Raw genomic sequence first — 15,105 nt, forward strand, 5'->3', positions numbered from 1 at the left:
TTCATTGAACAAATGCATATTTCTAGTAGAACTTGGCCTAGGAAACCGTATTTCACCCTAATCATCAAATAAAAGCTTATGATTGATAAATAAAGTCGATTTGAAAATATGATTTTATGAAAATAGGATTTGTACTGACGAAAACGCTTTTGCGGTACTTCCGATTTGGATGTGACGTCATCAGACTCGTAATTTAATATCTTTTATTTATCACGCTCGTTATATGTAAGTTTATTTGTACACAAATAATAAGAATAAGCCTAGAAAGATTTGTAAAATATATTTTCTTAAAAATTCAAATAAAACATCAGTTTTATATTATATCCATTTATTATAAGACGGGAAATGAAATGGCCAAAACTTTTCTTCAAAAGTTTTCAACATTACAAATGATTTCTTATTTAATTCTTTTATAATTTTGGACACTTTTAGACTCGTACATTTAGCACATAAAAAATGTTCAATAAAAAGAGTTTAAAATACAAAACGTATGACGTCACACTATGGCGGACAGAGTATTCGGCGCCATTTATAAGGCATATTTTTCAATCAACATTTTTATGGGTTTTTACTGTGTAAAATATAAAATATTAGTTTTTTTTGTGAAAATGAATGAATAAGAAGCGATTAGCATGAAGAAAAAAAGTAGGTCAAGTAGCCTATTTGTATGGGTTGAAGACGGATTTTTTTGAGGCTCGTTTGATAGTTTTAAGGATAACGGTGTTAAACCTAACACCCTGTATTATATAGGAAAACGAGCTTTTGCCCGCGGCTTCGCTCGCGTTAAGAAGTATTATTATATACAAACTTTCATCCCCTATTTGAACCCCTTGGGGTTGGAATTTATCAAAATCCTTTCTTAGCGGATGCCTACGTCATAACATCTACCTGCATGCCAAATTTCAGCCCGATCCGTCCAGTGGTTTGGGCTGTGCGTTGATAGATCACTATGTCAATCAGTCAGTCACCTTTGAGTTTTATATACCTATATATAGATGAACTTAAATTCAATAATATACCAATTGTGTGAACATGGAATCAAATAATCTTAATTAAGGTTTAATGAAGTGATAGACAGCAGAAGAGCCCTGCTCTTTTACTCCTATACTTTATACCTAAATATATTATGGATGATAATATTATTACAATAGGTACTTACTGAAACTTTCTAAGCATTTAAAAAGGGTTTTTGTTACAGGCGGACGTTGAGATTGGAAAGCTAGATTTCCTAGCGTCGATCAAGATGAAAAACGTTATAGATCCACTGTCAGCCCTCGACGCCGTCACCAGTAAGTGTACCCACTTCCGACATGATAAATAATCTTCTGTGTCTAAAGTAAAAAATGTAATGGAATATTTTTTGTGGCGTCTTGCAAACTAGATGATTGCTATTAAAAGAAGTGAATCAGTGATTATGGTTGCAACTATTTTACTAAAACTGTGACAAATGTCAGGTTCCCCGAATGGCGCGTGTTTCGACGTGGAGTGTCCGGAGTACGACCGACACGGCGAGCTCGCGCACCCCGAGCTGTGCGTCATCGTCGTCGACATCGTGTCGCAGCTTATTGACGGGTACGAATGGCTTTCCTTAAAAAATAAAACGCCCTGCAAAAATAAAAACTGTAGAAATTATAATAAACTAGATGTCCCGCGCGGCTTCGGCATTTACACATTACAGGTACATTTTTCCATAAAAAATAGCTTATGTTGCAAATAAAAATTTTGAATTATGTCCCTACTCCCTTCACTTGGTCTACTCTATATCTGTGCCAAATATTGCCATAAAAATTGCTCCAGTAGTTCGTAATTTCTAATATTTCCCCCGTTTTTCCCACATTTTCCTGAGTTTCTTCGGTCGTATTAGTCTTAGCGTAATAATAATATAATTATAGCCTATAGTCTTACGCGATAAATGAGCTATCTAACACTGAAATAAGTTTTTGAATCGGACCTGTAGTTCCTGAGATTAACGCGTTCAAGCAAACATACTCTTCAGGTTTATAATATTAGGTAGGTATAGATTTTTTTAATTTTCGCTTGACAAACTCGAGACTCGATCTAAAAAAGACTATGAAAAGTACCAATAACAGGGTCATTATAGGCTCATTATCATAACCATGGGACGATGTATGGTATAATATGGTAGTGATGATGATGATGATGATGATGAATGTAATTTGCATAGTAGCATATTATGCTCTCCGTTCTTAAAATAACGCCGAAACTCCCAAACTTGTATCTATAAAGAATCAGGAGTTCTCTCAGCACCTTCCGAACCACGGTATACCAGGTATAACTCGGTGCAAAATCTTACTTGTTGGTAGCATATGCATTGAATACTTCTCACGAACCCAAACCACATGGTTTCCCTATCAATTTTGAGGAGTTCCCTCGATTACTTATGGATCCTTCATCAGATCACCACTTTTGTGAATATAATACCAAATTGGGACGATACCCTATAAACCAAAAGAAAAATTTTGAAAAGCGGTTAACAAACAGCGGAGTAATCGTTGAACATAAGAAAACGAACATAACACCTCCCCCATTTTGAAAGTCGGTTAAAATAGTAGCCTATGTGTTATTCTGATGTATAAGCTATATTATTGTAAAGTTTCATTAAAATCCGTTCTGTAATTTTTGCGTGAAAGAGTAACAAACATCCATACATCCAAACAAACTTTCACCTTTATAATATTAGTAGGATAGTAGGACTAGATAACGCCCGCAACTCCGTTGCGGCAACATCGCGCGGAAACCGTACATTTTCCGATATAAAAAGTGTCCCATATCCTTTCCTGGGACTAAAAAGTATCTCCACACCAAATTTCGGCAAAATCGGTTTAGCCGTTTGGGTGTGAAGAGGTAACAGACAGACAGGCACAGACAGACACTGTCGCACATTCTTTGACGTGTCATGTCTGTGTTTGTATATAATATGTCCGTGGCATGAAGCATCCAAACGGTAGGACCGATTAGGATCTAGTTAAAGCTGACATCGAGAGTGGGCTTAGGTCATCATCATCAGCCCGTATTTTATTTTAACATAATTCTATTCTCTATTTTAATAGTTTGTTGGGAGAGAAATGCTCAGTGGAAAATCGGAACAAGAGCGTGGAAGAGCTGGAGCGCGTGTGCGCGGGGCTGGCGCGCGCGTGGGGGGCGGGCGCCGAGGGCGAGGGGGCGGACACCACGCCCGGGGACTCCCCGCCGCTGCTGGGCCGCCTGCTGGCGCCCCGAGCTCCCGCCACGCGTTTGCTGTCGCAACAACACAAGGATCTACAAGGTAGGTATTTTATTTTAATGTTGGTCTTGAGGTAAATACGACAAGGACACGATTGATACGGTGATCTGTCTGGTGGTAGATAGGAAAGTGTCGAAAAATTATTAATTTATTGACAGTTTTCAAAACCGTACCTAGTACCGCGAACGCCAAACAGGTCACACAGATTGAGATAGACACTGTCTTATTAATGTAAATGTGACGTTACAGATTTGCAGCGTGCAGTGCTGTCGCTGGTGGTAGGCGCGGCGCGACGTCGCCTGTCGGCGCGTGATCTGTCGGCGCTGCTGCGACTGTTCGCGGCGCCGCGCCCGCCGCTGACGCCGCTGCTGCGTGCGCTACAGCGGTTGTTGACGCAGCAACGATCGCACGCGCCCGATCATGAGCTGCTCTTCCCCATCTCTTTGACGCCTGAGCCCGGTTCGTATTTTAATATACTTAATAAGATATGTAACTGCGAAAGCATAGTGAGCTTTTTTTGTAACTTCGTGTAGAAGCGTTTTTAATCATAATTCATACCAGTACCCGTCATAATAATTATTATCACTAGTTTTTGTGAATTTTAAACTTATAAATCATTTTAAAAATCTAATATAAAGCATTACACTTTTAGATGAATTACCAGTTGACGAGTCTGTCGCGTCGTCCTTCAGTCAACAAGCAGAGATACAATCCCATCGTCTGCATATGTCACACTTGAGTGCCGGTTAGTACTCAATACAATATTATGTTATATTATGTATAATACAATATATTTTTGTTATAAGTATTATTTTGTCGTTGTCAGGTGTGGTGTCACCGTGGGCGGTGGGCGCGGTGCGGTGCGCCGTAGACGGTGCGGGCTGGGCGCCTTGGGCGCAAGGGTTCGCTGTAGTGGCTTGGCTGCAACTGCAGCCGCCAATACCAGCTAAAGGTTATATTATTAATAATAATGTTTAAAAAATATTGCATTGATAAAATGTTGCCCTGGCTATGTAAATGTTTATTTTATTAATTTTAGACGAAGCAGAACAGTGGCTGGATGATATGAACGAGCCCGTAATACGTGGCACGCCGCGTGGTGCCGCAATTCCCATGCATGTACTCTCAGTGGGCCACGACTCTCTAATGTTTGAGCTTTGGACAGACCTTAATAGCGGTAATCATACTTTTGAATATGGCAATTATTTTCTAGTTATTATAAAGAAATAAACGATAGTAAAAATTTATAGACTAATCTAAAGATATCAACTAATCTCTAACTAATCTCTATATTTTATAGTTACTAAATTAAAAAGTGGAAATTTGCCTTGTTTTGAATTGGTCAGACCGTTTGTTTTTTGTAGGAATCGTCAGTGTCCGCTTGTCACGGCCCGAAGCGCGCGTCAACCGTATCGTCAGCGGCGCGCGCTCCACGTGTACGCTGCCTCTACGTCGCACCACGTGCCTGGCTTTTGACGTACGCGAACGTGTTGCTGGCCGTCGCATCCATTTGCATGTCAGTTAATTAACTAATCTATTTCATAATATGAACGATGTTGTATAATAATTTGTTTTTTTTTTCATTTCTTAAACATGATTGTAAATTGTAATGTCGTTTGCAGGTAACAGTATATATTGATGGACGGGAGTGCGAAACTATACTTCTACCAGTTCAAGGTAACTAGGTTTAAAAATATTTCATAACTACTTAATACTTATATTTTGATCAAAAGTAGCTTTAGAATCGCGCAGTGAGGTATTAAGAAAGCGATCGTTATGTATAGTGTTCAAGACCTAATGTACTGTATACGGACTAACTTGGTTAATCTAAATTTGAATCGACTAATAATATGATTGCAATAGGTATCCTGGTACGTAAGCCGACGCCGGTAAATGTGGTGTTCGGTCACGCGAGCGCGAACGGCGCGGTCGGTGCGGGTACGCTGCGGGTGGCTAGCGTGCGCGTGTACCGCGCGCCTGTACTCTCCCCGCCCGCCGCTGCGCACGTGGCCGCGCACGGACCTAACCAGCCATGTCAGGTAATTAGTAGTTTCAATTTTGTTTATTTGTAAAATAATAATTTATCAAAAGTGTAGTTACTTCTTTGTTATGGATACAAGTTACGACCCACGTGCAAGCACTTAGCTCGGGTACAGTTTCATTTTCCCTACTAAGATGCAAATGAGGCATCTATGAATGTTCGCTCGAAAAACATAACCTCCTGCAGGCGTGGTCGGGTAAACGTAATATAAATTTTAGCCCGATTTTTTTTACAATGTTAATTTAAAATAATTTTCAGGTTGGCTGTGAGTCCCCAGATTTCTCGTCTATCATCACTCCGGAAATTCTTGAAATGGGACTTGATTGGGATCAGGTATTACCTGGTTTTTACATTTTACATTTTTTTTACTAAGTTATGATAAAAAAATATTGATGTGGCTTTTTTAATATTTTAGGTATACGAGCTGCCAAGTAATATACTGCGTGAACTCCACGAACAGCAACTTTTGGCGTTATCTGCCCACGCGCCTGACCATGTTTTATTGTACCCACAATACTCTCCTGCGCCTACAGGTTAGTAGAAACTACAAATAAAAAATGATAGTATTGTTACTGGTTGTGTTAATTTATTAATTGTAGACCTTTTTTGAAAATGCACAGAATTTCTATAAAGTAAGTACTGTAATATAATATTATGAATAATTATTTTTGTTACATTATACTACCTGTTTGAAAATATAATGATGTATCTGTGATGTATTGTGTAATACTGTTATTTTTAAAGTTCATTGGTGTAACTAAACAGTTTTCACTAAACATTAACTCTTTTAGTTTTTAATCTGTTTAAACATAACGTATCTTCCCTTCTTAGTATCAAAGAAATGCTCAGATTGCTCATAGTTATACTTTACTTGCAGTGTGGGGCGGCCGTCCGTCAAGCGGCGGTGCGGGCGAGCCGCCGCGTACTCTGCGCTGCAGCTGGGCGGGGCCGCCACGCGTCTCCGTACATCGAGGCTTCGCACCCGCGCTACTGTTGCTCGGTGGACCTGACCTGTTACTATACCTGTTCGCTAGGGTAAGTTTAAATTAATAAGTACTTTAATGTATTGAATAAAAATAAATTTAAAGTACTTACTAGCCGACCCGTGCCCACTTTGTTGGGTGTTAAAAGCTTAAAAATAGTTTTACGTGTCATAATAATTTCAATAAATAACCAAATTTAACATTAAAAATGTATAGTAAATTTATGTAGAATAGTTTTTTGTTTCTAATTAAATACTCACACTTGAGGTCCGCTTGAAAATATTGTCTCTTCTATCTGTTTGAAGATGTGGAAAGCTATATAAACAAGATGTTGACTTATCCTCCCAGGTTGTGGAGCTCGAAGGTTCCGCGGAGGAGCAGGCGGCGGCGCTGTCGCTGCTGCTGCGGTCGTGCGCGCTGGACGCTCGACTTGCGGCCGCTCTGCACGCCGCGCACTCCCTACGCCTGCTGCTGCCGGTGTTCGCTGCGCCGAATTGTCGCCTCTCCGCTGCCATGTTGCAGGTACATTTGTTTATTACAACTTTCATAGTTTGCGTAGCATAATATTTATTCATATTTGTTTTCTGACATACTGCACGTATTTCCCTAAAATGTATGTATACGTTTAGAGGAATTGAATACGATCCTTCTAATGATTGCTTTTTGCGTAATTTTGCATAATAAGATGTGATACTACAGGTACTAATATTGTATGCAACCTGTAAGTAAGCAAAGTAATGTGTACAGGTGATCCTGAGCGAAGCCTGCAATGCTCCCGTGTTAACTGGAGTCATGGAGCGTGGATCGGCGGGTAACGTCGAGCGAAAAGCGGGTCACGTGGTACTTAACGTCGACACGCAAGCTCTTCTTGTGGAGCCAAGACTCATTAAACTGCTGTTTCGAGCCTGGCGTAACTTTGAAACTGCACAGGTTAGATTTTAAATTAATCGTATTTAAATAATTATATCGTATTCATTGCGTACCTTAAACAACTACAACCAAAATACTTCTCGTAGGTGTCGTGGGATGAGGCAGGACTACGTTACACTGGCACGGCTTGGGGTTTGACACTGGCATGTGTGCGAGCGTTGTTGCGACGCGACCATCCGCACGCTGATTTCAATCGCTACCAAGCGGCGCGCGCTGACCTACTGCGCCAACTTTTACTTACAACCAAGGTAGTGTACAGAAAGTACGGTATTTTTAGGTGGCACCAGCGGTCATTAACCTTTCTAGTTTAGGAGCTATGTGAAAAATAACTTAACTTAAGAAAAAAATTGAACTGTTACAAAGACACAGACTATTATGGATTCATCGGAAAACATCTTGGTAACTCTTAGGGCCTGTTTCGGCACTTTCTGATAAAGTGCCTAATAGGCTATTCACAACTTTTTTGACAGATTCTCCATACTTGATCTGTCAAGTTAATTGGTGGATAGCCTTATCAGGAAGTGGTGAAACAGGCCCTTAGTCTCTAATCTCGCAACTTTTTATGAGTTCGAACTTCGAAGTGATATACTTTTAAAGGGTGCGTTTCCGCCGGAGATCCGTTGCGACTTGCGAGGAATGTGTTTTTGAGAACCATTGGCCTGAGCTCGCTAAGCGCAGCGATTCTATTGCTTTTCAAAAACACATTCCTCGCAACGCATCTCCGGTGGAAACGAAGCCTTATACTCAGTTCACATCGAGTATGCATAATATGATATCGCCCTTAGACTAGAAAAATCAGTTCTGTCACTTTATTGTCAATAAATAAAACGAAGAAATATGACAAGTTTTTGACAATAGTTCAATGACCGCTAGGCTAATTTCTATTCTAGGAGCGGTTTTTAAATTCTGAATGTGGCGGTATGGACGAGCACGCTAGCGACTGTTTGGTGGGCGTGGCCCGCGCGCTGCTGACGGGCTCGACCGCACTCGCCGCCGCCCCCGCGCCACCCGCACTTAACGAGCTGGCGCTGTTGGCGGATTTCCTACTGTTGATGCACCAGGTGCGTGTTAAAAGTGTGACTACTAGCTAATAATGTAACATTCAAGCGATAAAAATGTCAAGTCATTTCTTAAAACAAATACTTAACCGCGTTTAGCCACAGAACATGATATAATATCAGTAGGACTAACATACAAAAGCAAATAAATTAAAAATATGCTTATTTTTTAGGCAAGCGACACGTTCGTGACACACACACGTGCGACGTTCTACTTTTTGCTTTCCTACGACACGCCGGAGACAAGCGAGTTCAATTTCCTGAAGTTTATTGGCAAACGCGCCAGAGCCAACTTTGCCGCGGCTGAAAACCCCAGCGATCTGCCATTAAATGATATGGGTGATACGATGGATCGAAACGCTTACCGAGACAGCGAAAGCGACAAGACGGACGATAGCGGCGTAGAGTCTACAAAACGGTTAAAAGGAATTATAAACCAGAAGATAAGAGAGGACAGGTTGGTAATTATTATCATTAAAACATCCGCTATGTATATTCTTCGAATACTAACAATATTATTGCAATCCTATAAAAAATGAATTTTTATTTTAGGAGGTCAATTTCTACATCTACTTCTGATAACTCAGATAGCGTTCTTGGTAAGTGAAAGTTAATTTTGTAGATAAGAGGGGTTAGTGCGAGTTCTTTTCGATCATACGCGTCGAGCACGTTAACGCGAATTTATATGGAATCAAAGCAGCGCCATCTACTGGCTAACGTGGATACTGCTTTGATCACATATAAATTCGCGTAAACGTGCTCGATGCGTCCGATCGAATAAAACTCGCACTAACCCCTTAGATATCTTTTTGCTATGCTGTTATGTTATTAATAAAAATATTATTATGCTAACTTATTAATAATACTATTTTTACGAAAACATTTCAAAAATGTCATATGCATGAAACGGAACTTATGTCAATAGAGATTGACTCTGTTGAATCGAAATCAAACCGATAAAAAAGGGCGGCCATCTTAAATCGCCGGCACCACTGAAATGTCGATTGCAATTTCGATTGCAATTCCTTTACGAAGTGATTCGATATTTTTAAACTATCGATAAATTTTTGTTAGGTAACTTCCCTACTATTGTCAATTATAATGTGTCACGCATATCATCATAAAACGCACAAACTATAACACTAACAGACATTTGTGAAATTGGGGCTAAAGGTTAGGTTTTACTAATAGAACGATTTTCAGACTTTTTTTGTAAAATAGTAAGAACAGCAATATTTAAGATTAGTTTAGTAGCTGGTAAATTTGAATAAAGGATTAAATCATAAATAACAAAAATGTGTATATTTTTGAGAACAGAGGAAAAAAAAGAACTCGACAACGACGTCGAAACAGAAACGGAAGACGAGAGAAAAGACAAGGAAAAAGAAGTGCAAAACGACGTCAACACCAAGGAAGATGCTTTGAACGGCTTTGTAGTCGTAAATGAAAATGATATCAATGAAAACCCCACCAACGTAAATGAAAATTCAAATCCCCAGGTCAGTTACTAGTCTAAAATGATCGATTTTTCAATCGACTTATAATTAAATAGTAACGCTTAAACTATTTTATTGAAGTTGCAAAATTTTTGTAATCATAAATAAAAATCTTAACTTTTTTTATAATAGCCGATGGTCAGCAGCATGAGCGGGGTGCGCGCGGGGGCGGAGCCGGGTTGGCGAGCGTGCGAGGGACTGCTGCTTTTACTGCGCGATGCACTTGCGGCGTTGCCGAAAGACCAACTTGCTCAGGTATAACGAGAAAAGGTCATTGAGTTTTTGTAATGACTTAGATCATTATGTTTTTAAAAATATAAATATTACTTTTCTCAAGTGATTTTTCGGCGTGAACCGTTGTTGTTTGCGAATGTCAAATATTATACGTCAGTCACAAGACAAAGTGCGAAGATCACTTTTATATTTATTCATTTTTAAAATATTTTGTAAATATGTCTGGCACAATAATGCATTATTTCTATGTCATAAGGATTTTTTTGGTGATAACAGTTAAAGTAAAGTTATTTAAATATCTGGCATGTAGGCGGTGACTGCTGTGGTGCAGCCGGAGCTAGTGGCAGTACTTGCCAATCACCGCACGGCCAGCGTACGCGCCGCAGTAGTGCGTGTAGCGCGAGAACTGATGCGTCGTGCGCCCATCAACGCCCAAGCTCCCACCTCCAAATTGTTCTACTCACATCTTGCTAATCAGGTAAACTTGATGAAAATTTAATACCGTTTTTAGGGTTCTGTAGCCAAATGACAAAAAACGGAACCCTTATAGATTCGTCATGCCTGTCTGTCTGTCCGTCCGTATATCACAGCCACTTTTCTCCGAAACAATAAGAGCTATACTATTGAAACTTGGTACGTAGATATACTCTGTGAACCGCATTAAGCTTTTGATACAAAAATTTGAAAATTATTAAAAATTTTAGGGGTCCCCATAGGTACAACTGAAACAAAAAAAAATTTTTTTTTGTTTCAGTTGTACCTATGGGGACATGTGTGTGGGGGTATCTATGGATAGGTTTTCAAAAATCATATTGAGGTTTCGATAGTTTGTGCGTTTTAAGATGAAATGGGTGACACATAATAATTGACAATAGTGGGGAAGTTACCTAAAAAGTTTAATCGATAATTTTAAAAAATCGAATCATTTCGTAAAGGAATTGCAATCGAAATTATCGATTTCGTACTGACGTTTCAGAGTGGCGCCGGCGATTTAAAATGGCCGCCCTTTTTATCGATTTGGTTCCGATTCAACAGTGTCAATCTCTATTGGCATACGTTCCGTTTCATGCATCTAACATTTTTCAAATATTTTCGTAACAATAGTTTTTACTCCTGTTTTCACAGTTTTGTACAGATTTTGTACATATAACAAATATCGCTACAGTTAATATTTATAATTTTATATTAACTAGAGATCGCCCAATGGTCGAAATTCGATCTTACTTGCAACGACATTAGGACTGTTACCTATATTTTGTAAATTTAGGTTTTATTTCGATGTATAACGTTTTATTATTATTATTATTATTAACGTTTTATTTGTTAAAAATAAATATTATAAAGCATAATTTTAAAATAATATTAGATCGATGCACTCCTTCACCATATAAACTATAACTGTGCGAAATTTCATGCACCTACGTTTCCCCATTTTTCGTAAAAAGGGTTACAAAGTTTTTCTCTCACGTATTGTATATAGATAAGTTAGCATTTAGCAACTTTTCATTTTTATTTATTTATAATTATAGGAAACATTTGTTTTTGTAGATGGAATTTAATTTATTACATTTTGATTTTTTTGTTTTCTTGTTAAAAAAACCCGTCGCAAGGATTATGAGAACTGTCACCCATATCATCTTAAAACGCGCAAACTATAGTATCATTTTTTTCTAACCTGAATAGTTTGCGAGAGAGACTCTTCCAAAGTGGTAAAATGTGTGTCTAACTTCTAAAGTGGGGGGGCATGATAAGTCTAAAAAAATATATTATGATGTACCATCGAGGAAGTTGATTCCTATGCAATTGACAGACCAATGTTTTTTGGTCGAATATGTCAATTCAATGTTAATTGTAATCTGTCAGCTGGGTTTGACGTAACGCAACCAAACTACTTAGGTCCCCGATTTGCATAGGAATCAACTTCTCTGATAGTACATTACTACAAAAACTACCAACGAAAATTGGTTCGAACGAGATCTAGCCAGTAGTTTTTTTATACGTCATAAATGGAAAACCTTAATTTAACTTTCATTAAATCAACTGAAATATAAAAATAAATCAAAAACAACTTAATTTCATAAAAATTATACTTTATTGCTGCTGCGGAACCCTTCATGGGCGAGTCCAACTCGCACTTGGCTGGTTTTTAATTAATATCATTAGCCTTTCTAAAGAGACAATTTACAGAATAATTGAAAAAAAAAACTTCTTATGGACGACATTACGTTTGGCGAGGAGTCTTTACATGATTTTTTCTATTACTGATCGTTTATCTTCCTGCCGTCAATATCTGAAACATCTTTAATAGATTTTTACCATAGAAACCTTAAAGCTTTACGTCTTATGACAATTACTATTTGTAAAATTCTTGTTTTACATAATTACATTGTTTATCTCACAGATATCTCTATACGGCGTGTCGTCCTCGTTAGCAGAGGCGTGCTGCGCGCTCCTCACGGACGTGGACGTGCCGCTCTCTGAGCAGCTCGATGTAAATATTTTTTGTATTAAATTTAATAATTATTTATTATTTATTAAGTTTATGCTTAAAACATATTGTGAGCACGATATAAATGCTTAAAAATATATTCACTTATTATTACATAATTATAATAACATGTAACCATATAATAATATAAAACCGTAATATTCCCTTATACAGGCAAAAATATGGGCAGCATTTGCAGAAGAAAACGCAATGCGAGCAGCGCCGCTTCTTGCTTTGTTGCCTTTAGCTATTCGAGATGTGCCGCTAGCTCATAATCTAGTCGCAGTACTGCGCAGATTCGTCGATAAGGTAATTTTCTTTGCAAATTTAAAATAGCAGTAACTTGAACATAATATGTAATTGTGTATGATATGTATAATTATTCGACATTTTGTTTAATTCGTTTACGATTTACCTTCCTAGGTATCGACTAAAACGATAAGCGAAGTTGCTTTGGTTGAAGTTGTGGTTAGAGCCATTCGTGCTTTGGGTCGGGAAGAGCAAGAATACGAAGGCAAGGAGCTCATCTTGGAGGATTTATCGGACTTGCTCAATAGAATCGCAATCAAAACACTTGCGGGCAACAACAGCATGCAGGTTGGTTCATTTCATTTGTGAAATTAGTTTCAATATAATATAAAAAATGTCTCACAATACATACTTCCGTTTGTTTAGATTTGTTATAGACTAGACTGTTACTTAAGAAAATATGTATCCTCTTTTAACTAATACACAGTATTGCAATTAATAGTAATGTAGGTTTATCTGTAACTAGATGACGCCCGCAACTCCGTTGCGCCAAAATTCGTTTATACGCCGGAACCGTACATTTTTCCGGGATAAAAGTATCCTATGTCCTTTCCTGGGTCTCAAAGTATCTCCATGCTAAATTTCAGCAAAATCGGTTCAGCGGTTTGAGCGTGAAGAGGTAACAGACAGACAGACACACTTTCGCATTTATAATATTATAGTAAGGATTAGTACGGATATTATCTGTAAACATTTTTGTAGAAAAGTGTTTTACCTTGTGTCAGTACCCATAATTCGCCTAACATTCCTGCATCGCGCTATCGAAGTTATCTAAGTGCGTCGGTATATATACGACAGCTGAAATGTATCACGATTCACGTGGGAAGTCAAGATCTTCCTTTACGGCCTCCACGCATATATATATATATATATATATATATATATATATATATATATATATATATATATATATATATATATATATAATATCCCACAACCTTAATAAATAAATAGTACCTATAAAATAATGACTTGAATGATCATTTTTTAAATGTTATTTTACTAGTCGATACTGGACACGCACCTTCTGTTACGGTATATCGAGTGCGAAGCGGGCGGGGACGAGGGGGCGGAGGGTGGTGCCGACGGAGCGGGCGTACGCGGAGCGGCCCGTGCGGCGCAGGCGGCGCTGTACGCGGCGCAACTTGACGCACTGCAGCAGCGTCTGCGCCGAGCCGCGCTCGAGCCGGTGCGACGACCAACATACTTCACTAACGGTAAATGTATTACGCCATTGTGTGAAAAAAATTAAAAAGGTATATAATTAATTGTCTCTTGAGTGAAATGTCAATGTATTAGGTAAGAAAAGAACGTTTATGTTTTCAATAAGAATATAAATATTATTATAAGAAAAGGTCCCTTAAATATTTATAGACTTTCTGGCTTCGCACGGGTATAAAATATAATAATACTACCTGTTACCCGCGACTTCGTCCGCGTGTACTTCTGTTTATAGCGCGGGATGTCAACAAAATGGGTGTCAAAAGCTTTTATAAAAAACCCTGGTACCCCTTAAATTAAAACACCCAAAAACAGCTGTGCAGTGTGCACATAACTTATTTCATTTTTTTAAATTAAACTTTATTTATGCCAAATTTTAAAGTATATTTAGCCCCCCAATAACACAACTTTACCCATAAACTATTTATCATTGATAGGTTTAAGGTTACGTCAATGCATAGATAAAGTACTGAGTTATTTAATTAATAACGTAATGAAGAAGTAACAATCGAAAAAATCGAAAAATTCTTTAACCATTCGATTCCTACATTATTTCTGCTGAACATAGGCTACATTTTATTTTGGAAAAAAATAGGATTCCGTAAGATATTTGGGTTTTTCGGACGCAAGGTGTAAAAAATCAACCAAAAAAGTTACTTATTTTGCGTACGCTGCCTAAACAATATAAGATAGAACCATAAAATGTTCTTAGTAATTGTAGACCTTATAATTATCTACAAAACGCGACACACTATACCTATCTATGTCGAGTGAGGCACAATAACCATTTATTTATTTTAAAATCTTGATTTTTTTTGTACTACATTTAAACGCGTTTATCTTACTCATGCTATCAATCCTTATCAAAATAAATTATTTCATTTTTTTTTAAAAATTTTTTTATTAAGGCAAAAACAGTTTTTTTACAAAAATTATTACAAATATGATTACAAATAAACCTAAATTACCATTAATTGCTAAACTATGAAAGATTTAAAGGATGCGTTTGTTAAGTAACAGTCGCGATCACAAAACTAGACTAAAGGGTTACTATAATACACAACAATAATGTGGACTTAAGTTACTACTAATACAAAATAT

The 15,105-nt window shown here is 37.8% G+C and overlaps 1 protein-coding gene across 4 annotated transcripts in view; it reads left to right on the top strand.

Annotated features, from left to right (window-relative positions):
- Nucleotides 1-15,105, top strand: part of LOC121739343 (lysosomal-trafficking regulator) — a 77,571-nt gene that overhangs the window by 50,406 nt on the left and 12,060 nt on the right. For all 4 annotated transcript variants that reach the window (XM_042131763.1, XM_042131747.1, XM_042131755.1 and 1 more), the window contains 26 exons: nucleotides 1,199-1,289; nucleotides 1,455-1,572; nucleotides 3,072-3,286; nucleotides 3,494-3,703; nucleotides 3,897-3,989; nucleotides 4,071-4,196; nucleotides 4,284-4,421; nucleotides 4,609-4,760; nucleotides 4,867-4,921; nucleotides 5,108-5,283; nucleotides 5,544-5,618; nucleotides 5,701-5,818; nucleotides 6,163-6,320; nucleotides 6,617-6,790; nucleotides 7,016-7,198; nucleotides 7,285-7,446; nucleotides 8,089-8,259; nucleotides 8,430-8,713; nucleotides 8,809-8,855; nucleotides 9,574-9,755; nucleotides 9,885-10,007; nucleotides 10,297-10,464; nucleotides 12,388-12,477; nucleotides 12,649-12,783; nucleotides 12,898-13,071; nucleotides 13,790-14,000. In XM_042131763.1, coding sequence (XP_041987697.1) covers nucleotides 1,199-1,289; nucleotides 1,455-1,572; nucleotides 3,072-3,286; nucleotides 3,494-3,703; nucleotides 3,897-3,989; nucleotides 4,071-4,196; nucleotides 4,284-4,421; nucleotides 4,609-4,760; nucleotides 4,867-4,921; nucleotides 5,108-5,283; nucleotides 5,544-5,618; nucleotides 5,701-5,818; nucleotides 6,163-6,320; nucleotides 6,617-6,790; nucleotides 7,016-7,198; nucleotides 7,285-7,446; nucleotides 8,089-8,259; nucleotides 8,430-8,713; nucleotides 8,809-8,855; nucleotides 9,574-9,755; nucleotides 9,885-10,007; nucleotides 10,297-10,464; nucleotides 12,388-12,477; nucleotides 12,649-12,783; nucleotides 12,898-13,071; nucleotides 13,790-14,000 — 3,829 coding nt within the window. The remainder of the gene's footprint in view (nucleotides 1-1,198; nucleotides 1,290-1,454; nucleotides 1,573-3,071; nucleotides 3,287-3,493; nucleotides 3,704-3,896; nucleotides 3,990-4,070; nucleotides 4,197-4,283; nucleotides 4,422-4,608; nucleotides 4,761-4,866; nucleotides 4,922-5,107; nucleotides 5,284-5,543; nucleotides 5,619-5,700; nucleotides 5,819-6,162; nucleotides 6,321-6,616; nucleotides 6,791-7,015; nucleotides 7,199-7,284; nucleotides 7,447-8,088; nucleotides 8,260-8,429; nucleotides 8,714-8,808; nucleotides 8,856-9,573; nucleotides 9,756-9,884; nucleotides 10,008-10,296; nucleotides 10,465-12,387; nucleotides 12,478-12,648; nucleotides 12,784-12,897; nucleotides 13,072-13,789; nucleotides 14,001-15,105) is intronic.

This window comes from Aricia agestis, chromosome 2 (genome assembly GCF_905147365.1).
Source record: "Aricia agestis chromosome 2, ilAriAges1.1, whole genome shotgun sequence".
In the NCBI taxonomy this organism is placed as follows: Eukaryota; Metazoa; Arthropoda; class Insecta; order Lepidoptera; family Lycaenidae; genus Aricia; species Aricia agestis.